The 21,794-nt window shown below is 42.7% G+C and overlaps 1 protein-coding gene across 3 annotated transcripts in view; it reads left to right on the top strand.

Annotated features, from left to right (window-relative positions):
• Positions 1-857: 857 nt before the first annotated feature.
• The window catches only part of TARBP1 (tRNA guanosine 2 -O-methyltransferase TARBP1), an 85,087-nt gene continuing 64,150 nt past the window's right edge, over positions 858-21,794 (top strand). The window contains exons 1-9 of one of the 3 annotated variants that reach the window (XR_004922374.2): positions 858-1,849; positions 6,747-6,844; positions 8,211-8,280; positions 10,423-10,571; positions 11,482-11,534; positions 13,297-13,394; positions 16,417-16,552; positions 17,158-17,254; positions 18,413-18,502. Coding sequence is in view for 2 of the 3 variants with exons in the window: in XM_036108663.2 (XP_035964556.2) it covers positions 913-1,849; positions 6,747-6,844; positions 8,211-8,280; positions 10,423-10,571; positions 11,482-11,534; positions 13,297-13,394; positions 16,417-16,552; positions 17,158-17,254; positions 18,413-18,502 (1,728 nt within the window). In the remaining variant the exon portion in view is untranslated. The remainder of the gene's footprint in view (positions 1,850-6,746; positions 6,845-8,210; positions 8,281-10,422; positions 10,572-11,481; positions 11,535-13,296; positions 13,395-16,416; positions 16,553-17,157; positions 17,255-18,412; positions 18,503-21,794) is intronic. The other 2 variants (XM_036108663.2, XM_036108665.2) reach the window with 2 other exon arrangements.

The following is a 21,794-nucleotide window of genomic DNA, read 5'->3' as shown; positions in this document are numbered from 1 at the left end:
TATAAAAGTAACCTTAACTTTAAATAACTTTAAATTATACCTTATCAAATATGTTTATTACATGTCAGACTCTTTGAAGGTAGGATAGTGTCTTCTCCATTGACTACGGGAGACATCTTTATGGTTAGAAGGCAAAGAAAACCCATGTCACAGATTCAGTTTGCCTGGGATTAAGCCAGGAACCAAACCATGCTAGTGTGAGGCTTCGGTTTTGTATGTAGCAGTAGATGGTGTCACAAACAGAAAATACAGGGATGGACAATTTTTGAGATTGCACAGGGGAACACAAGCACTGTATAAAGAAACACCTGCATGTTACAGTCCGCTTTGGGCACTGACTGCAAAGGCTGAGGTGGGCCTCTTCTTTTCAGCCCTGCCCCTAACACATAGCTAAAGTATTTTTCAGCGCCTCTGAACCATTCTCACGTTTTCGGTTTTTTTTTTTTTTTTTTTTTTTTGCAAGTGTCCGGAATCCATTTCAGACCCACTGTGTCAAGCTCTTTGTTGGGGGTGCCGGCCTGTGCCTTTTTGAAAATAAGCTTCTAGGTGGCTGTGAAGTGCACCTAGGTGTACCTCGGCTCTCCCCCTCCCCCGCTCACAGGCACGCCTACTTGATTTAGGGCCTTGGGGCAGGCCAATCTCCAATTAGGAATTGATGGAGTTGATGCACATGCTACAGTAACGTTTAACAAGGGGCACCTTTCTTGTAAAAAATAGTAAGGGAGGGGCAAAGAGGGATCAGCTTGCAGGCCGTGAAATGGGCAGAAACCCAGGGCGCGCTGAGCCGTACCAGGGCCCGGCTGCAGGCCCCCTCCCTGCAGGCGTGCGCCCGGGCCAGCCGCGCACGCGCACGCACTCGCGCACGCCGGCACCTCATTTGGGCGCCGGGTGTCGGCGGCGCGCGCACGGCAAATGGAGTGGGTCCTCGCGGAAACGCTGCTATCGCAGAGCCGGGACCCCCGGGTCCTGCTTGGGGCGCTGTGCCGCGGGGAGGCGTCCGCGGAGCGCGTGGAGACGCTGCGCTTTCTGCTGCAGCGACTCGAAGACGAGGAGACGCGCGGTGGCGGCGGGGGCGCGGGCGCGCTCCCGGAGGCGGCGCGCGAGGTCGCAGTCGGGTACTTGGTGCCGCTGCTGCGGGGCCTGCGCGGGCGCCCGGCGGGCGCCTCGGACCCCGGCCCGCCGGCCCGCCACCACCGGCGCGTGCTGAGGGCGGCGAGCGCCGCTTTGCGCTCGTGCGCCCGCCTCTCCGGGGGCCCGCAGCTGGCGGCCGCCCTGGCGGAGGAGGCGCTGCGCGACCTGCTCGCCGGGGGGCCCGCGTCCGGAGCCGAGGCGGCCGTGGAGGTGCTGGCGGCCGTCGGGCCCTGCCTGCGGCCCCGCGAGGACGGGCCGCTGCTGGAGCGGGTGGCGCAGGCCGCCCTCGCCCTGGCGCTGGGCGCCGACAGGGACCGGGATGAGGCGGGGCCCGCGGAGGACGCGGCGGCGCTGGCGGCCGGGAGGCTGCTGCCGGCGCTGGGCCAGTGCGGTGGGGCGGTGCTGCGGGTCGTATGGAGCGGGCTGGTCGCGGCCGGGGCGCCCTCGGAACCGGACTGCGTCGGGCCGCAGCTGCTGGTGCTGAGCGCCCTGGCCGAGAGGCTGCTGCCCGAGCCCCGCGCCGACCGCGGTCTCGGAGCGAGCGAGGAGGACCCCGACGCGCGGCGCTGCTGGCGCTTCTGGAGGACGGTGCAGGCGGGGCTGGCGCAGGCCCAGGACGCCCTGACGCGCAAGCGAGCGCGCTACCTGCTGCAGAGGGCGGTGGAGGTGTCGGCGGAGCTGGGGGCCCACTGCACCTGCGGCCCCCAGGCAGGAAACGGTACTTGCCTCTTGGCTTCCGGCCCAGCCCCACTTGGCTTTGGGTGGTGGTGGTGGTGGTTACGGGGGACGGGGGGCGGGGGCTCCTGCTTCCAAAAACCAGCTCTCCGCCATCCATGCCTAGTGGGTATCCGTTAACCTTAAAGCCTGGAAACCTTGGGAACCTCGCCTCGAGGGTGTTCTGCAAGTGACCCAAATCACTGCAGCTGAGGACAGTCAGCATTTCTTTCTGACCCAAAGCAGGGCGGAACCCTGCACCTGTGGAATAATTAGGAACGTGACTGAGCCCAAGCAGGATTTTACAGCCCAAATTTGAGCGATCTCGTGGTAGGTTCATCCTAATAGGAAGGAATGGTTAGCTTCCATCAAATTGCAAGAAAAATTATTTACTTGTATTGACCAGTGGATTGAGTTTTGAACGTTAGAATTCTGTCCTAGAAATCATCACATTCTTTGGAAATTTCCCTTGGCAATTCTCTCATTCGGGACTAAAATTTGTTAAATGTAGGGTCCTTAAGTCGACCTTTTGAGGGTATTTTTGCTATTGATTTAATAGGTTGAGTCCGATTTTAAGTAGTTTTTTTTAAACCTTTTGAGACTATGTTTCCTCCTTTATTACAAAAGAAGAGTGGCCGAACTAGCAAGGACTCCCTTCAACTTGGTACTTAACTGTTGATTGGTTTGTTCACTGCAATGTGTGAAAGGGCGCTTCAGTCATCTTTCTGAGCTGTCCAAGACCAAAATAGAATGATTCAAAATTGTCCCAATACATAGAAAATTTCTACCTTTTCAACTGTAGCCGCCTCTTACTGGTAAGGGATTTTTGTTTGGTTGAAGTTGTGAGTAGATTTTCATGTTTGTCTAAAACGTTAGATAGTAAATATTTTGTCAGTCCTCAAATTGGTGATTATCCAGCAAGTTTTCACTGGACCCTGGGATCATGACTTGAGCCGAAGGCAGACGCTTAACGACTGAGCCACCCAGGCACCCCTGGAGCACACATTTTAAATGACCGAAATTAAAGTCATTTATTTCAAAGAGTCATTCTGCAGAGTTTTAAAGATGAGCAATAGTCTTTGTTCCCTGCCCACCCCTGGTTTGCCCCCGCAGAGAGCGACCACTTGTACCTCTTTTAGCTGATTATTTTGGTACTTGTCTTCCAATAATCTGGGTAAATCAACATCAATTGCCATAGTTATACTTCGGTTAAATGTGAGTTCAGCGTTTACAAACTTATGACTGAAGATGTTCTTCACAGGTGACCTGTGTAGTACATTATGGTGATTTTTTTTTCCTTCTTGCAGGTCTTTCCTGGAATTACGTCATTTACAGATTTGTTTGGTTCTCTCTCTATTTATCAGTAATTCAGCCTTAAAGTGTTAGCTAGTAGTCTAAATCTTTCTTTTTTTTTTAAGATTTTATTTATTTATTTGAGAGAGAAAGAGAGACAATGAGAGAGTACAAGTGGGGAGAAGGAGAAGTGGGCTCCCCACAGAGCAAGTAGCCCGATGCAGGACTCGATCCCAGGACCCTGGGATCATGACCTGAGCCGAAGGCAGATGCTTAACAACTGAGCCACCCAGGCGCCCCTGATACGTTTCTATTTCTTTTATTTCCATCTGACCCTTAATTTCCATTCCCTTCCATTCCCATCTGTTCGTTCATACAGGTTGTCTACCTTTTCCCGTAGATCCTTTAACATGTGAATCGTAGTCCTGTATTAGTCCTCTGCATGGGCCATCTCGGAGTTTGGTTTTTTTTTCTCTCTGGGCAAGGGGGTCACTCTTTAGTAGCATGAAGTAGATCTTTATGTCTAGAGATGAGCGCTCCTCTTCTGTGAGGCCGTTGGTATTGGGGCTTGGGTCACACTAGTTTATGGTGAAGCTGGATTTGGATCTTGTTGCTGCTGTGGTTGTGGGGTGTTGCTACCTCGTGTTCAGTGGGAACCCAGGAGTCCCTAAAGGTTTTTCCTCAGTGTTGTTGTTTTCTGAAGCCGTTGATGCTAACACCACAGAGTTCCCTCACCCTCTCCTGTGGTGGCTGCATTCTGCTCCTATCTGTGGTAGGTCTTGACTGCTGGTTTCCTGCCCTCCCCCCACTGCTTTGTATCAGTGCAGGACTCTGGGCATGAGGGGGTTTCCTCCTGTCGGTGCAGGGTTGGGCGAGCAGGTTTTCTCTCCATCCCCTCGGGTGGCCAACGTTTGCCTGGTGTCGGGGCCGGGACAGGTTTGGGGATGTGGCAGGGTTTCCTCCAGGGGCAGACAGCTTTTGTCTCCTGTTTGAGGAGGGTCCTGGGTGCAGACAGGCTTCAGCAGTTGACCACCACCTTGTACTCCTGTAGGGCTGGGCTGGGCTGCCCCAGTTAGTCCCGCTGTCCTCTCAGACCTATGTGGGCCCTGCGTGCATGTGCTCCAAAGTTTCTTGCCTTTCCCACAGTCTTTCTCAGATCACCTGGGGGATGCCTAAGGAAACGAGCTGGTGAGTGGTTGCAGACTCCCTTGGGGTTCCCAGGGTTCTAGGCTGTCAAAACTAGCCCACAGCTCACCTTGAAAAACTCAACAAACGTTCATTGTTTTTTTCTTTTCTTTCCTTTTTTTTTTTTAAAAATTATATTTTAGAGTAAGAGAGAGAGAGTGAGCAGGGGGAGGGGGAGAGAATCAGACTCCGCACTGAGCATGGAGCCCAACATGGGGCTCGATCCCAGGACCCTGAGATCATGACCTGAGCTGAAACCAAGAGACGGACACTTAACCAACTGCGCCACCCAGGTGCTGCTCCTTGATTTTTTTAAACTACTTTTTGGTGACCACGTCTTCTTCCTGCACTTGGCCAGAGGTAGATTCACTTCGTGTGTCCTGTGTGTTCTCGGAGAGAGGCTTTCTGCCCTTTGGAGTTCCCATCCCCTGGAGGCATTGTAGTCTCAGCTGTCAGGGGGTTAGGACTGTGTGTATTGTCCAGGCTTTTCTCTTTGTCAGTATGGCAGGAGTGTTCTTCTGTAGCTTTCTCTCTCCTAAGTGGAAACTGAGACCAAGCGTGTCTAAATGCCTTTGTTTTCCCATCCCATTTGATTTATGGTCTGATGGGGGATAGAATTCTAGCGTGGAAAACGTTTCCGTTCAGAACTTTGAAGGCTCCGATCTATTGTCTTAGAAGCTCGAGCTTCCAGTCTTGCTGTCCAGCCGTGTGAGAAACCGTTGCGAATCGTGTTTGTTTATATGTGCTCTGTTTCTTCTGCATGGAAGTCAGTGGGGACTGTGCCCCATCATTCTCAAGTTTCACAGTTTTGGTACCGGTCAGTTTTCATCCTTCTGCTGGGCACTCGGTGGACCTGGTCCATCTGGAAATCATGTTCTTCGGTTCTGGGAACTTTTCCTGAGTTACTTTCTTTGCTCCCTTCCTCTCTGCTTTCTGTTCTCTTGTTGGATAGTGAAGCTCCTGGACTGGTTTATCAAAGTGTCTTTTCTGTCCTGTTTCCTATGATTTTGTCTCTTGGTTCTATTTCTTGGGTGACTCCCTCAACTTTATTTCCAGTCCTTTGAGTTTCTGGTTTTTGCTATCCAATTTTTATTCTCATGAGATCTTTTTTGTTCTTGTAATATCCCCTTATTAATCGTATCCTGTTCTTATGACAGCATGAGGTTTTCTACCTCTGGCTTAGTTTTGTTCTCCAAATTTCCTGTTTGTTTTGGTCTTGATCTTCAATGTGGATGTTTCCCCAGATGGCTGGTGATCCTTAGATAACTGTTTATATTTAAGAATAAGGAATCAATGGGGCACCTGGGTGGCTCAGTCGGTTGAGCTTTGACTCATTTTCTCCTCAGGTCATGATCTCAGGGTCGTGGGTTCGAGCCCCGCTTCAGGCTCTGTGCTTGGCAGGGAATTTGCTTGAGGATTTCTCTTCCTCTCCCTCTGCCCCTCCCCTTGCTCGCTCATGAGCTCTCTCTCTTTCTCTCAAATAAATAAATAAATCTTTAATTAAAAAAAAAATAATGAACCCAAAATCAAGTTTAAAGCTCTGAACACATAAGTGGTGCTTGCTGACTGTGAACTTCACTGCAAGGTGATCTGGCCAAGCCGCACAGTATTGGGTAATCTCTGATGGCAGTATTTTCTTGGGCTGGCCAGATTCAACGGAGACCTTCCAGTCTGCTGCCGCATAGTGAAGGCCTGGCCAGCATTCTGGGACCTGAGGGGCTCCTGTGGTGGAAGGGGCAGGTGGAAGGGGTTCACTTACTCCCGACCCTGGTAGGGTCCAGTGCATCTCAATCCAGAGACCCACAATTTTACCTTCTCCAGAGAATAAATTCCAGTATTTTTCCTGCTCAGAGCATAGGAAAGGGCACTGAAGATCTGTTTCTTAAACACACCAAACAAAATTCTTTTTAGTTTAGCCTTGCTGTTCACCTCCACTTACAGAGTAACTTTTGCTGCCAGTTCCTTAGGTCTGGTTCCAGTGTAAATCCGGTTTTTTCTTGGCTTTCCATGTGCCACTTTATATTCACTTTTCTTGAGTCTGCTTGGCTTTTCTCTGATTTTCAAACTAAGTTTCACTGCTGTTGTCAGCTCCCCTGTTTTCGCCATTCTTTTGGGTTTTTGCCTTTGAAACGTCCTCGACTGTTATAATGAGGTTCTTAGGGAGAGAAAGTGGGGTTTATGTGTTCAAATCCATGATTCTTACCAAGAACTCTAAAACAGTAATCTTAATTAAAAGGAAAAAAAAAACCTTTTGAGATTCTTGTTAGCCCAAGCCTCCTATCTAGGCTTTGGTACAGGGACACTCTCCATTATTAGAGAATACAGTATTTGGTAATACTGGCATTATTTTAAAAATGATTGTCATTAAGAAACTTATGAAATCTACAAAAGAGGAACTAATTTTCCTTTTTAAACCATATCAGGCCCAAGTCTGTTTTGGTGGTCTGAGAAGAAGAAAGATGAGCTTCTAAAGTTTTGGGAAAACTATATTTTAATTATGGAAACTCTAGAAGGAAATCAGGTAAGTGTTTTCATATTTTAACAAATCCTGTGTAGATGCAGTTTTAATTTTTTTTAATCAGTCTATAAAAGCAATGCAGAAAGACCAATTTGGATAAAGCATAATAGGATACAAATGTACTTTGTTTTCTGGCATAAATGCAATTTAAAACTGAATGTTAACTCAGGAAATTAAAGCATACTTCTAATTGACTTAAATTGTCACTCAAAAAGTTTTAGTCTTACTTGTTCTTCCCTTGACATTTACTTCTGAAGTGTTAGTTTTTAGTTTCTCAGCATTATGAATAATCTTCAAAGAAATACAGACTTAGGAAAATGTTACTTAAGGCAATTTGAGGTAAGTTGTTAAGTAAATAATTGCCCTGTCTGCCTCCCTTCCTCCCTCCCTCCCTTCCTATTTTCATTCTTAGAGCTGTGTGTACTGGTCCTGCAAGTGGAAACGTGAAAAATCATTTTCATTTAACTTTGAATTTGCTTTTGTAGAATTTTTAAGTTGAACGGAATCTCTTAAGATGACCTAATCTAGTGCAGTCGTTCTCAAACTTTAACATTCCTTAGAATTACCTAGATGGCTTGTTAAAGTACAGATTGCTGGGTCTGGTCCCCAGAGTTCCTGATTCAGTAGGTCTGGGGCGGGGCCTGAGAATGCGGGTGTTTCTCCAGTTCCCGGATGATGCCTCTGCTGCCCTGGGATCACTCGTGGAGAACCCGTGGTGGTGTAGGGCCTCCCAGTGTGTCTGCTGCAGACCTCTGAGGGGCTGGCTGTCCGGGTACTCGTTGTTAGCTATCACCCCAAGTGTGCACCAGGCGTTCGTGGACTGAAATAATTACGATGTGCTAAATGTGCATGAGGAACAAAGAAAGCATTTCCAAATTCAAATACGCTTTTATGGTTTTCCTTAATCAGATACCTAAGACCCCTATAATTTATTTAGAAACTCTAATTTACCTATTTTACCTACAGTAGTCTGGCCTTACTCTACACGTGTGGCCTTGAACATCACTTGAGTGCCTCAAGGGATTATTTTTTTTTTTTGCCCTCTTTGTAATCTGTTGGTATTATCAGCCCTACCTATTTCCCAGGACAGTTGAGGATTACATGACATGATTTTTGATACTCACTGTACAAATGTGACATTCTTGTCACTGTGTCCTAGGTCGTATTCATTAGCTTTGTCACACTCAGTCTCATAGACCGGAATTTATAGGATATAAAAACTGGGAGAATCAGGTAGCTTCTGTGTGGTAGGGCTGCTATTGTACAATAGATGAAAGTAAGTTTCATCTGAATTTTTAAAGTTTTAAAGTTCATCTTAATTTTTAAAGGTGAGTTTTTATTTCATGTGGTTTTCTGTTTTTGTTTTCAGATCCACGTTATAAAGCCAGTTTTACCAAAGCTAAACAGTCTGTTTGAATATGCAGTGTCAGAAGAAAACGGTAATGGTTACTTGTATTTTGATTTTTATACATTTAGAGCTTTTTTCCTCCCCGCTTGATTTTATAACTAACTTTTAGGCATTATAGAGAATTTGGAAAAACCATCAAAGTGTAACAGAAAATATGCATCTGCTGCCACCAAGAGAACAGCTGTTAACATTCCAGATACATGCCTTCTGGACTGATCGTTCGTAAGGTTCTGTTTTACTGAGCAGTGTGTCCAAATGCGCTTACCTGTATCCTTGATCTTTGAGAACATACCTTTAAATGGTTGCGGAGTGTTCTGTAATTTAGCGGTATGGTTAACGTTGTAAACTTCTGCTCACGGAACATTTCAAACATTTACAGAAGGAGAGGAATATGTAAAGTGAGCCTCACCACCCAGCGTCAGCAGTGACCGGCACGTGGCCAGCCTGTGCCCCTCAACCCTCTGTAGCCTCCCCCACTGCCTCCTCCCCGCCATTGACCGTGAAGCATCCCCCCCCCCGCCGCCCCCACCACCCACCACAGTAGATCCTGTTGTCTGAAATCATTTGAGTATATGAGTATACACTCTTTAAGAGATAAGGCCTCTTTAGGAATGTTTTAATGATGGTGTGCTCTACATTGTTAATAATGGCTCTTTGGTATTATATATTTTACTGCTTTCCATTCTTATTCTCTTTCTGTTTCATTGTTACTTTTTTGGGATTTCAGTTATTATTCTGTATCTTGGACTTTTTAGGAAGATTCCAAGGTATAGTTTTAAGTATGGTTTTTAAGCCTTTAATCAGCACTGTGTTTTGAGAGTTTTTTAGGAGAGATAGAAAGAAACTGGAGCTTCCTAAAATTATTTTGTGAGACTCTGTTTCTATCAACAAAACAGCTAAATGCAGGCTGACAGTGTTTTGTATGCATATGAATGATAAACTGCTGTATTATCGTGTTTACCCATGAGAATTAACCTGGGTAAATGGGTTTTAGTGCCTACTCCAGATAATTACAACTTTAATAGTTCGACCCCTAGGAGTTGAGCTTTATCCAGTCGAGTGCTGTTGTTGTTTTCTGATACACTGGGATTTTTCATGGACTGTAAGAATCTATAGTCACCTGGGGCTAGAATTTAATTGAATCCTGTTGTGACTTCACTTATGCATTTACTATTAAGATGATTCTCTTATTACCACGTTTTGCCCACAGCTCTTGGCAGACCAAATCAAATAGCAGTGACAGGTTTGGAAAAATTACCATTGCCAAAGCATTGAACAAGCAAGCATCTTGGTGTAAATTACAAATAATGGACCAATTCATTTCTAGAATGCCATGAGTTAAAAATGCTGAATAATTTTTTTCTAGAAGAATTAAAAGATATTTCAAAAGAGTTAAAAAATATCTCTGAGGTACATATTTATTTTGTTTGGGTTTTTTTTTTTTTCCCACTCATTTATAAATTTAATAGAAATTCATTTAGTGTCCAGTATATGCTAAGTGCTAGGGATAAAGTGGGGAGACAGATGTACTACTTTTCACTTAATTTTTGTCTCTTCCATGAAAAAAAAAAGTTGTAATGATAAGTTCTATGAAGGTACCAAACAAGGGACTGAAATAGAATATACTGTGAGTGAGGCCATCCCTTAGGGTGGTCAGGGAAGGCCCACCTCAGGAGTGACGTTGGAGCTCAGAGTTGAGATGGCAGCGTGTGAGAAGCCTGAGGTGGGGCGGAGGACCCAAAGGACCAGCGTGGCACAGGGTGGTGGCTGTGGGAGGCTGGGGTGGCGTTGGCATTGTTCTCGGGGTCGCTTCATGCCTTGTTCAGATTTTCTTCCGAGAGTATGAGGAGCCATTCAAGGGTTTTAAGCAGAGGAGTGACAGTCTCAGATTTCTGTGGGAAAAATGGATGGAAGTAGGGTGACAAAAGGGTTGTTTGAAATCACCCCAAATCTGAAGGTCCAACCCGTGTGCATGGGGCAACAGTTAACTTGTGTGCGCTGTGGTAGCGGTAAAGTGGCTTGCTGTCTTTCTAAATGAGACTGCCTGAGTCTCATTGAGCTGTAAACTCACTGTATGTTAGAACGAAGTCAGCGTGTTCTTGTGTGACTGAAGTTGATGTGGAGCAACAGAGCGTGAGAACCAGTGTCAGCGTCACGTGCTCTATCTCCACAGGGTGTTGGCTCTTTCACCCGTCCTGGCATATGTGTATTTATAAAAGAATGTTTGAAAGTGAAAATAAAATCCTGACCAAAGAAGGTGTCATCCATTTTTTGGAGCTGTATGAAACAAAGATTCTTCCATTTTCACCAGAATTTTCTGAGGTAATGAGGCCTTTTTCTTCCCCCTTACTCTCTTTGTCAAGAGATGAGAGGTAAAGACATTTGTTGCGTCATAATGTGATCTTCAAAAAATACATACTAGGGCTCTCAGAGCAAGTGACATTTTATGGATTTGCATAATGATGCTGTTTTCACAGGTCTGAATCTCTGAATTGCTGCTGTTTGTTGAGTGATGCTCCTCCCCCAGTTCTGAGCCAATGAATTATTGTTAGCTACTATATTAAGCAGAGATTGCCTTTGAGCTACATTTATTAGCATCTGTACTTCCATTTGTCAGAAATCACACAAAGCAGAGACTGAGAATTACAGCTGGGATTTTAAGTCTTGTAGTGCCAGTGAGTCACATGATCACTTAGGGTAATTTACCCGCATTTAGAGGGACCCTACGAAACCTTCCTAACTGATGACATGCTGTCGCGTTTTGATATGTATCATTTTCCACATTCTCCTTCCTGCACTTCCTAGACACATGCTTTTTTGACCCAGTGTCTTATAATATTTTTGAAGATACAGTTTTTTCCCGTTTTATTTTCCAGGCACAGGGGCTCACATTTTCTCTTGCGTATCTATCTCTTTTGGTTTGTCCTTGTAACTACGCTTATTTTCCACCATGTATTTCTTCTTTGGGCTCCTTTCCTTCCTTGCTGGCCCTATATGATCTCTCTTCCTCAGTTTTTATCAGGTGGGAAGATTCTGTACGCATTTTGTTGTAGCAGTGGAGTTAAGGTACCCTCCATTATTAGCCCTGAGTTAGCCCACAGTGGAAGAGCTCCACTTTGCTCAGCACAGCTCGTCTGCAGCCCTGCTGGGATATGCAGCTAAGGCAAGCCGACTTTTCAAAGTTGCAACTGTAACTTAACATCAGTTACATTTTTGTTTTGTTTTGTTTTAGTTTATTATTGGACCATTAATGGATGCACTTTCAGAGAGCTCTCTGTACATCAGGTAAACAAACATTGTGTTATCTAGCAGCTGTGTAGTAATATGTCCTCGATATAGAAATGTAATGTGTTTGTGAAATAGGACCAGGCTGTTTAATGCATTTCGTACATCACACATGTTGCCGAATAAACATTCAACTTTTTCTTACTATGAAGTCCCTTTTGTGTGTTATTCTTCTTGCTCTTCTTCTATTGGTTATATCAAGTGTTCCCTTTTTTTGTGTTCTTTCTTACCTTGAACCCTTCCACTCTTGGGGTTTATGGAAAGTAGATCTCGCCGAGCTTACTTGCTTCCCCTTGCTCTGACTTCAGCTCTCCTGGAAGTTGTAGTGCTGTTGGCTGACCGTAACCAACACTCCAAACTGGTTTCCTTTTTTTTTTTTAACTTTTTATTTTGACTTAAAAGTTGTGAGGATAATACAAAGAATTCCCATGTACCTTTCATCCACATCCCCCCGAAGTCAGCGTGTCACCACGTTTGCTCAATCGCCCTTTCTCTCCCTGTGGGTGCACGTCGGCATGTACCTTTCATCCACATCCCCCCGATGTCAGCGTGTCACCACGTTTGCTCAATCGCGCTTTCTCTCCCTGTGGGTGCACGTCGGTTCCCCAGCTCTGTCTGCTGAGCAGACTTGCTGATCTGTGTCTGTTTCAGGGTCCGTCTGTCCATCCATGTGAAAAACCCCGAGGTCACAGCAGTACCTCCGATTCCAGTGCAGTGCCACAGGGCTCACTAACCGTGCCCTTTCCAAATCTGACAGAGGCTGCCGCTATCGCGAATATGTCACTTCTTGCCCCTCCTCCTCTTCAGTCAGACAGCGAGGAGGGCGTGTCAGTGCTGTGCGGGAGCCTCGTGTTTTGAGCGTTCTCCGTACTCTTGAATTACACCTTCACAGTGGTCCCCTGCCTTTGAGCTTAGGTGGTCTTTTGAATACTAATGAACTAAACGTATACTTGCAAGTCTTCTGTTCAGTATACCTCTAAATAGACAACCCCTGCATTGCCAGTTTCTTTAAAACGTTTAAATTAGTTTGTGCTAAGTTATACTAATATTTAATTCTATTTAATAAATATTGAAAGAGCATAGCAACACTTGATTTGCCAATTAGTTTTCAAATAACTCATTACTACTGAATAATTCTGTGAAGCAGTTAGACGGCTGGAGAGCGGTAAAACCTACTTGGTGCCTCTAAAAGAGTCGACAGACACATTTGTTATGAAATGCCTTCAGTTTTCTCGCACTCTCATGTGTTCAATTAACAGGTAATGTTCCTGGTGGAAGCGTATAGCAGGAAAAAAACATGACTTTAGTAGATGTTAACAATTATATGTTCTTGCAAAAATCATTAATTACTCATATATGTTTTTCTATGAATGTTATTTCTTTTATTTATACTTAAAGATTTGAAATCATTAGATTATACGTTGGAAACAATAAAATATGATTGAAAATGATCACTTTTTTAGACTTTTTTAAGATGATGCTATTTTAGCAAGATTCATAGTGTGTGTCAAGGAAAGTATCATAAAAGGAAATCCATGTCTACTTAGTGTGTTACGATACTAACTCATGTCCGTTTTCCTAGAAGATCCTGATGTTTTTGTATTCAGAAGGGTTTTCAGAATTTCACTGAAGAATAAAATGCGGGTTCAGGAAAAGATGTTCTGATTGTTATTGAAAGACTTTTGAGCCATAGTTCATTTAGTTTCAGTATACTTATTTGTAAATTTTAAATATTTGTTTTTTTCCCCTCATTTGTCTATAGGTCCCCAGGCCAGCTGATAGGAAGTGGTTCTCCATTGGGATTGAAATTACAGAAGTTTTTAGTCACTTATGTTTCTCTTCTTCCAGAAGAAATAAAGAGTATGTGTCAGTAAAGAGTTTTTTAATTTATTAGCTTTAAAATTTTTAGTATATTGGTGATAAGCGCTATCCTATGACTGTTATAATCAGTATTGTCAAAATAGTTTTCTTTTTCGGGAATATACATATTTTGTCAGAATTATACAGGCGTTCATTGTAATTGGGTACACACTTTGCCTTTATACAGAAGACTTATTACCGGTATTGGCGTGAGGAGCGTGGAAGTCCTTTCAGGATGTGTGCTGCCATTGGCCGTCTTTTCTAGTTTTCTCTATTCGCTTTCCAAAAATTAGTGTAATTGGTTGAAGAAAGAGAGACCTGGGTTTAGGAAAAAGTTGTAAACAGAATATCCATTGTGGCAAAACTGCCCCTCTATAGATAGGAACTTGACAGGTAAACGAAAAATATACTTGCTTTATGTAGACCTTGTATCTTAGAAATACCCACTTCTTCAGATTGGGGATTTATTTTCCTTTCTGATGAGTTAAGTTGGTAATCAAAGAGCAACACCCAGTGTTATTTTGTTTGTTGAGCAGCAGAAGGACTTAACTCTACTTCCTGGGTCCTTTTTCCCCTTGTGGCTTTGTGGCTTATAAAGCGATCCCGGGTATGAAACAGACACACATTTCCTTTTGTATTTCATCTGCAAATAGGGTGAAACAATGACCAGTGGAACTATCTACTCAGAAGTCAGGGATGAAAAAGTATCTCAACTTTAGGTTTCTAGAAAATTGGCTCTTTTGATTACTCTTTTAAAAAATTAGTTCATTGAGAAGGTCCACTCACATGTTCTGTAGTTTGCCAGAAGTGAGAAGTGTAAGCCGTCTGGGGATTGCTTTGCTGACCATGTTGGCACATCCCAGGTCAGCAGTGTGGAGAGCGAGAGGATGGTGGTAGCACCCCTGGGGTTTGAGTGCCTGCTGTCCGTGGCCAGGGCCAGCACGCAGTGGACGCTTGTAAGTGTGTTGAATGAATGTGAAATGGAAGCTCAGCCCCCGCCATCTTCCCGGTGCCATGAGTGAGACGTTAGGCAGAAGTGGGAACTTAATTAGTCTAACAGAAGAGAGGGCAAGTAAAATGTTTACTCAGTTTTTACTTAGTAGATTTTTCAGTCAGCAGTTTCCGGTGAGTATCTTAAATGTTTTGTGCTAGGTACTTGGAAGATATAAAATACGTGGTATTTTATAAATAATATAAAATATTATTTTATAAATAAAACACAAGCTCCTTTCAGGAGCTTCCAAGGATTTCTTAAGTCATTCTACGGTGATGATCTGAGGAAACCGACATCGTCACTAATTTCATGACTTGAGGGTCTTTAAGAAATGACATATTAGCAGAGAAGGCAGAACGGAGCATCGGATATTGGTATCTCAAGATAGAAAATTAGTGACTAGATCCAGGGTAGGTAAGAAATGGCGTATGAGAAGGAGCTAATGTTATTGTACGCAGATACCAGAGGCCAGTTACCATCAGTAATTCTTACTGTTTTTCTTTAACCTCTTCAACAGAGGACTGGTTCTAACAGTAAAAAAAAATTGATCTTACACCTTAAACTTCTTTTTTATTATAGCCGCATGGTTATCAGAATCTCTACAATATAGGAGTGCCTGGGTGGCTCAGTCGGTTTAGCGGCTACCTTTGGCTCAGGTCATGATCCCGGGGTCCTGGGATCGAGTCTCGCATCGGGCTCCCTGCTCGGCGGGGAGCCTGCTTCTCCTTCTCCCTCTGCCTGCCTCTCTGCCTACTTGTGCTCTCTCTCTCTCTGTCAAATAAATAAATAAAATCTTAAAAAAAAAAAAGAATCTACAATATAGTAGAGTACTTATCTTACAGGAATGAGATTGAAATAGAATTGATTTTTTTTCTTTTTTTTCCCAACAGGTTTGTTGAGCTATAATTCACAGACCATAAAACTCATCCTTTTAAAGTGTTCATTTCATTGGTTTTTAGTACATTCACAAAGTTCTACGACCATCACCACTAGTTCCAGAATATTTTCATCACTCCCAGAAAGAATATTTTTATCACCCATCATCGATCCCTTTCCATTCTCCTTTCCCACCAGCTTCTGTCAGCCACTAAATCTCCTTTCTCTGCAGATTTGCTTATTTTAGACATTTCATGTAAATGGAATCCTATAATATGTGGCCTTTTAATTTATGTCTGGTTTCTTTCACTTAGCATGTTCTTAAGATTTCATCATCCATGAATGAGTCATCCAGTAATGATCCATGTCAGTATTTCATTCTTTTTGTGGCTGAATAATACTCTACTATACAGATATCACACATTTTATTTATCCATTTAGCAGTTGGTAGACATCTGGATTGTTTCCACTTTTGGTCATTATGAAAAATGCTACTGTGAATATTCACATACAGGTTTGTGTATGAACACATGCTTTCAGTTCTCTCGAGTGTATACCTAGGAGTGGAATTGTTGGCTCCTAGGGTAGTTCTCGGTGTAACTCAGTTTAACTCGTTAACTGTTTTCTACACTGGTGCGCCATCTTGCCTTCCACCAGCAGTGTATGAGAGTTCCAATTTCTGTCTATCCGTGTCAGCACTTGTTAGTGTCTATCCTTTTGATGACAGCCATCCTTGTGGGTGTGAAGTTCTATCTCATTGTGTTTTTTTTTTTTAATTTAAATTCAGTTAGCCAACATACAGTACATCATTAGTTTTTGGTGTAGTGTTCAGTGATTCATTAGTTGCATGTAACACCCAGTGCTCATCACATCATGTGCCCTCCTTAATGCCCATCACCCGGCCACCCCATCCCCCTACCCCCCTCCCCTGCAGCCACCCTCAGTTTGTGTCCCCAGAGTTCAGAGTCTCTCATGGTTTGTCTCCCTCTCTGATTTCTGCCCATTCGGTTTTCCCTCCCTTCCACTGTGGTCCTCTGTGCTGTTATATTCCGCATATGGTTTTTGATTTGCATTTTCATACCTTTTAACGATGTTGGGCAGCTTTCTGTGTGACTCTTGGCAACAGTGATATTTTAAAACCTTTTCTTTCAGGTAGTTTCCTATTAAAGTTTATTCAGAAGATGACAAGTAGACATTGGTGTGCCATTCCCATTTTGTTTCTGTCTAAGGCTTTGGCAAATGTCCCAAGATGTAAAGCCCTGGGTATAGAAGGGCTTCTTGCTCTCAGGTAATTTACTCTGTGTTCACATATGTTCATATGTTCACTTAGGGTTATCTGCAGTAACTTTCCATCAGTAAATTTTGTTTCTCCCTCTGCTTTAATCTGTAGTGAGTGGTTTTAGTTAATATTGGCATGGGGATTTGAGCTCTTACTTTGGAGCTCTTAATTTTATATTAAGAAGTAAAACGTCTATTTATATGGTTGGACTTATTTTGTTTTATGAATTACTAATTTATATATGTGCCATGATACATGCTATTGGATTTTGATCATTTTAAAACAAGGCCAATAAGGTTTTCTTAAATTACATTGATATGTAGAAAACTAGAGAGAAAATATCAAACAGTAATATTGATTGCAAAGTATTTCAAAAAATGTAAAATTCTTATTTTAATAGTGTCTTAATTACAGTCTTTTGAAAGAGATATATTTCATATTAAAATTGAGCTCTACGAGAGACCTTAATGGGAAATAATAGCCTTGAAGGTGTACTAACAGTGACTTTCTACACTGGGAATTGTGGATACTGTAAATCAGCTTGTCAGTATTTACAAGTTATCAGGACTGTCTTTGGGAACATGGAAATGCATGTTTTTGTTTTTTGATGTCAGGGATGTTCTTCAGTGCACTATGATCACCCATCAGATTCTACTGAGAGGGGCAGCTCAGTGCTATCTTCTTCAAACAGCTATGAATTTGGTAGATGTGGTAAGTTTATCTTTTTTACTCAAGATACTTCAGTTTACAAGTCTTTCTCTGTGAATAAGTGTGCAAAAACGTGTCAACGTAGCAGGCCTGTGATGCTGTCATTAGAAAGCCCTGCTCATGAGGTCGGCTGGCCCTTGCTGGAGGCCAGGAACATGGATTTCGGGAGGGTTCGCCCTGTGGTAACTAGGAAGAGTGATGGACTATGCCCGGTGTTTACACAAACAGTGCGGTTTTTACTAACACCTGCTTTCCTTCTCGGAGCCTGGAATCTTGGTAGGTGCTCAGCAGGGGTGCCTGTAGGACCAACTCCCAGTAAGAACCCTGAGCCGTGAGTCTGTAACGAGCTTCCCTGGTAGACAACAGTTCACACACTATCACGGCTTCTTGCTGGGGGAATTAAACCCATCTTGGGTGACTCCACTGGGAGAGGACGCTTGGAAGCTTTTACCTGGTTTCCTCTATACTTTTTCTGCACATCTTCCTGTAAATTGATTTTCAAGGAGTCTGTAGTATCTTTCTTTTTTACAGAGCCCCTTCACTACTATTGCTGAGAATAGGGGTCAGCAAACTTTTTCTGTGAAGGGCCAGAAAAAGTCCATTTTTTAAGGCTTTGCGCATCCCATGGTCTCTGTTACAACTACTTAAAAGCTGCCATAGACAGTTTATAAATAAAGTGGCTATGTGCCACTAAAACTTTATTTACAAAAGAGCTGTGAGTGGTTTTGCCGACACCTGGCCTAGAACAAGGTATCTTAATTCAACATGTACAGGCTTAAGGGAATGAAAAGACTTCTGTGGTTTTCATAAGACAGGGTCATTTTCATGGCTTTGAAAGTAAGCTTCACTTTTCGACTTAAGTAATTTCTTATAGAATGTTTTTGTTTTTGCTTTTAGACTCTGACCATATTGTCTCTTGATCATAAGGAACATAGAAAATAATCTTTCACTTTATATAATAACATATTGATTGCTTGTAGTCAGTATCTTTTCTAAAGTTGAATTTTTTTTTTTAAAACTTTCTTTTGATTTAACTAGTAATATTCTACTTTAAATGGTATGTTAGTTTGCTTTTACAGTGATTTCATTTTATTAAAAATTTTTAAGTGAGTAATTTTTTTAAACTGCCCTGACACCCTCCCCCTACTTACCCCCTTGTAGGAGAAGGTGTCACTTTCAGATGTTTCAACTTTTCTCATGTCTCTGAGACAAGAGGAGTCCTTAGGACGAGGAACCTCATTGTGGACAGAGGTGAGATGGAAAATAATTTAATGATAAATCTTTGAAAAGTTATAAAAAATTGTTTTCTAATTGAACTCACTAGTCACTTATGTAAAATACAGTGATGGCTTTGTTATCTACCAACAGAGGTTTTTAAATACTGTATATTTGCTTTGAGTGAACCTAAGTAATAATGCTACTAAGAATCTTATGGGGAGACTGGAGAATGTTTGGGATAGGGAGAGACTTAGAAGAGAAGGTAGTGCTCGTGGGCAGATCTCGATTCTGGATGAGATGGATCAGGAGTAAGGATGACGTTAGACTCAAAAACAGTGACACAGGCCTCCTCTTCTGGTTTTTTCTGTTAATGGCACTTCCATCTACCTAGTTGCCTGAGTCTGACATTTTGGTAATTCCTGATTCTTCCTGACTTTATGCATCAAACCCATCATGAAATCCTAAACGCCTTTCCCCCTCTGCAGCCGTTGCTCTCGTGGAGACCCTGCACTAGTGCTGTTCCCCGCAACGGTCCTGCAGGCCCACTGGCCTCACGGGGCTGCTCTTCTGCATGGGGTCATCGGGGGTCTGCTTCCTCCTCTCTGGAGCTCAGTTCCCGCTACTCCTGTTAGCTCTTAGCCGTCGTATAGCTGGTTGAATTCTGATCTGTGTCCACTACAGCTTATGGTTTTTGAGGACGGGGCTTTTTTAAAAAAGAATTCTATTTCTCCAGTGCCTGAGAGATCACGAAGGGCAGGGATGTGAGTATTTCTTTTAGAAGGCAAGTCCATCTGTGTACGCACAGAGGGAAATGAGAAATCAGCTTGAACTGTGTTAAAGTAATTCAGGTGTGAAATTATAAGGGCATAGAGTAGGGTAATGGAGGGAATGAAGAAAAAGAAAATTGGGGTCTTTAAAAATTAGAATTTGATTTTATTTTCTTGATCATAATGCATCTAATTAGGTGGAGTCTGAAAAAATACAGAACCATATAAAGAAAATAAAAGTCACCTGTAATGTCTATGATCAAATTAAATCCAGATTCTTTGGCTTAATTATTAATTTTTTCAGTACACATATTCTCTGTCTTGCTTTCTCACTATATAGGCTTATATATATATATATTTTTAATTTTTTAATTTATTTGACAGAGAGATAGTGAGAGCAGGAACACAAGCAGGGAGAATGGGAGAGGAAGAAGCAGGCCTCCCGGAGAGCAGGGAGCCTGATGTGGGACTCGATCCCAGGACTCTGGGATTATGACCTGAGCCAAAGGCAGACGTGCAATGACTGAGCCACCCTGGCGCCCCATAGGCTTATATTTAAAATGATATATTAACGTGTATGATTTTCTAAACAAAGTAACGAACAGTATACTGTTCCAAATTTTATTTTTCATCTTCACATGCATTTGAGCATTTTAACATGTTGCTAAATCTCCACTATGTAATATTTAAAAATTCAGTCGATTAAATATTTTAGAATTTATTCAATCAGTTCCTTTTGTTGGACTTTTGTCTCAGATCTTATCATTTCATTTGGAAATATGTGCTGCTAAAAGATAAAGACTTTCAAAGGGCCTAAATAGGCTCTTATCATACCTAAAAAATGTTAACGATCATTTCTTGATTTCAGATATTTGGTGTTTAAATTGCTCCAGATGTCCAATAAATGTGTTTGTTCTTTGCATTTTGTTCATATATTCAGCTTTGTTCAAGTATTCAAATGAGGTCTATTCATTGCATTGATATGTCTAGTTTGTAAATTGTGGTTAATCATCTGGAATTTATTTCGGTATGTGGTATGAGCTGTGAGGTTTCATTGAGAAAATGCATGTGAAGATGTTTCAGACTATGCTTGGTCCACACAGAGCCTAAGCACACTCTACCATTATGGTCTTTTCCCCTTTGACCAGCCAGATGTTGTTTTATTGTTTGTTAGCAAGCAGCCCCCATAGATTTCCTACTTTGTTCTCCTGATTTTCTCTGTTCTCTAATTCAGTAACTTGTCTTGATAGTTTTCCTTCTTTTTAACTTTCTTTTGGTATGTTTGCTTATCTCTTTATGTCTTCATTCTTTGAAAACATTCTTTGGACACCTGGTACACAGCAGGCTCTGAGCTGAGTTTCGGGAATACATGGTCAGCAAGGTGAACATGGCCGCTGTCTTCAGGAAGCTTACGTCCGGTGGTTCATAGCTGAACCCAAACTTTAATTCTTTTGGTTTAAAAATAGAAGCAATTACACGCACACGCACACATACGCGCGTCCCTTAGTGTCTAACGCAGTGTAGTAGTGTTCTCATTATCGTGTAAATCTCTATTTTGTTGAATCATGTAAGATCATTGGTATTTAGTCACTTTTAACCTGAGGAAATGGCAATTTCATGTAGCTCAAGCTAAGTAAGTTTTTTAAGTTAATAGACTTTATTTTTCAGAGCAGTTTTAGGTTCACAGAAAAATTGAACAGGAAGTACAGAGAATTCCCATACACCTCCTCACTCCCCCACCCCTCTGTTATTAACATCTTGCACTAATGGGGCACACCAGTTAGCTTTCACTGCCCTAGAGATCCCCCCTGCTCCACCGATTCATCCCTCTCTTCTCTCATGCCACCTCCCTCCACCCCCAAACCCTTGGCAACCACTGATGTTTTCTCTGTGTCCATGGTTTTGTCTTTTCCAGAATGTCATATAGTTGGAATCCTATACTATGAAGCATTTTTTGATTAACTTCTTTCACTAAGAAATAGGCATTTAGGGTTCTTCCAAGGTTTTTCATGGCTTGATAGCTCATGTCTTTTTATCCCTGAATAACATCCTGTTGTCGGATGTACCACTGTTTGTTCATTTACGTCCTGAAGGACATCTTCGTTGGTTTTAAATTCTGGCAATTATGAATAAAGCTGCTGTAAACATTCACATACGAGTTCTTGTACGGACATACCTTTTTAACTCATTTGAATAAATACCAAGGGGCACAGTTGCTGGATTATATGTTAAGAAAATGTTCAGTTTTTTAAGGAGCTACCAAATTGTCTTCCAAAGTGGTAGTACCATTTTGCATTCCCACCAGCAGTGAAGGAGAGTTCCTGTTGCCCCACGTCCTTGTCAGTATTTGGTGCTGTCAGTGGTTTGGCTTTTAGCCTCTGTGAGGTGTGTAGTGGTATCTTGTTTTAATTTGCAATTCTCTAGTGACATATGATATTGGGCATCTTTTCATATACTGTTTGCTCTTTGTATATCTTCTTTGGGGAGGTGTTTGTTTAGATCTTTTGCCCATTTTTTAAAATCGGGTTGGTTGTTTTCTTAATGTTAAGTTTTAAGAG

Source organism: Halichoerus grypus, chromosome 7, assembly GCF_964656455.1.
Source record: "Halichoerus grypus chromosome 7, mHalGry1.hap1.1, whole genome shotgun sequence".
NCBI classification, from domain to species: domain Eukaryota; kingdom Metazoa; phylum Chordata; class Mammalia; order Carnivora; family Phocidae; genus Halichoerus; species Halichoerus grypus.
The sequence above is the reverse complement of the archived record's forward strand: the minus strand, read 5'-3'. Positions and strand labels throughout refer to the sequence as shown.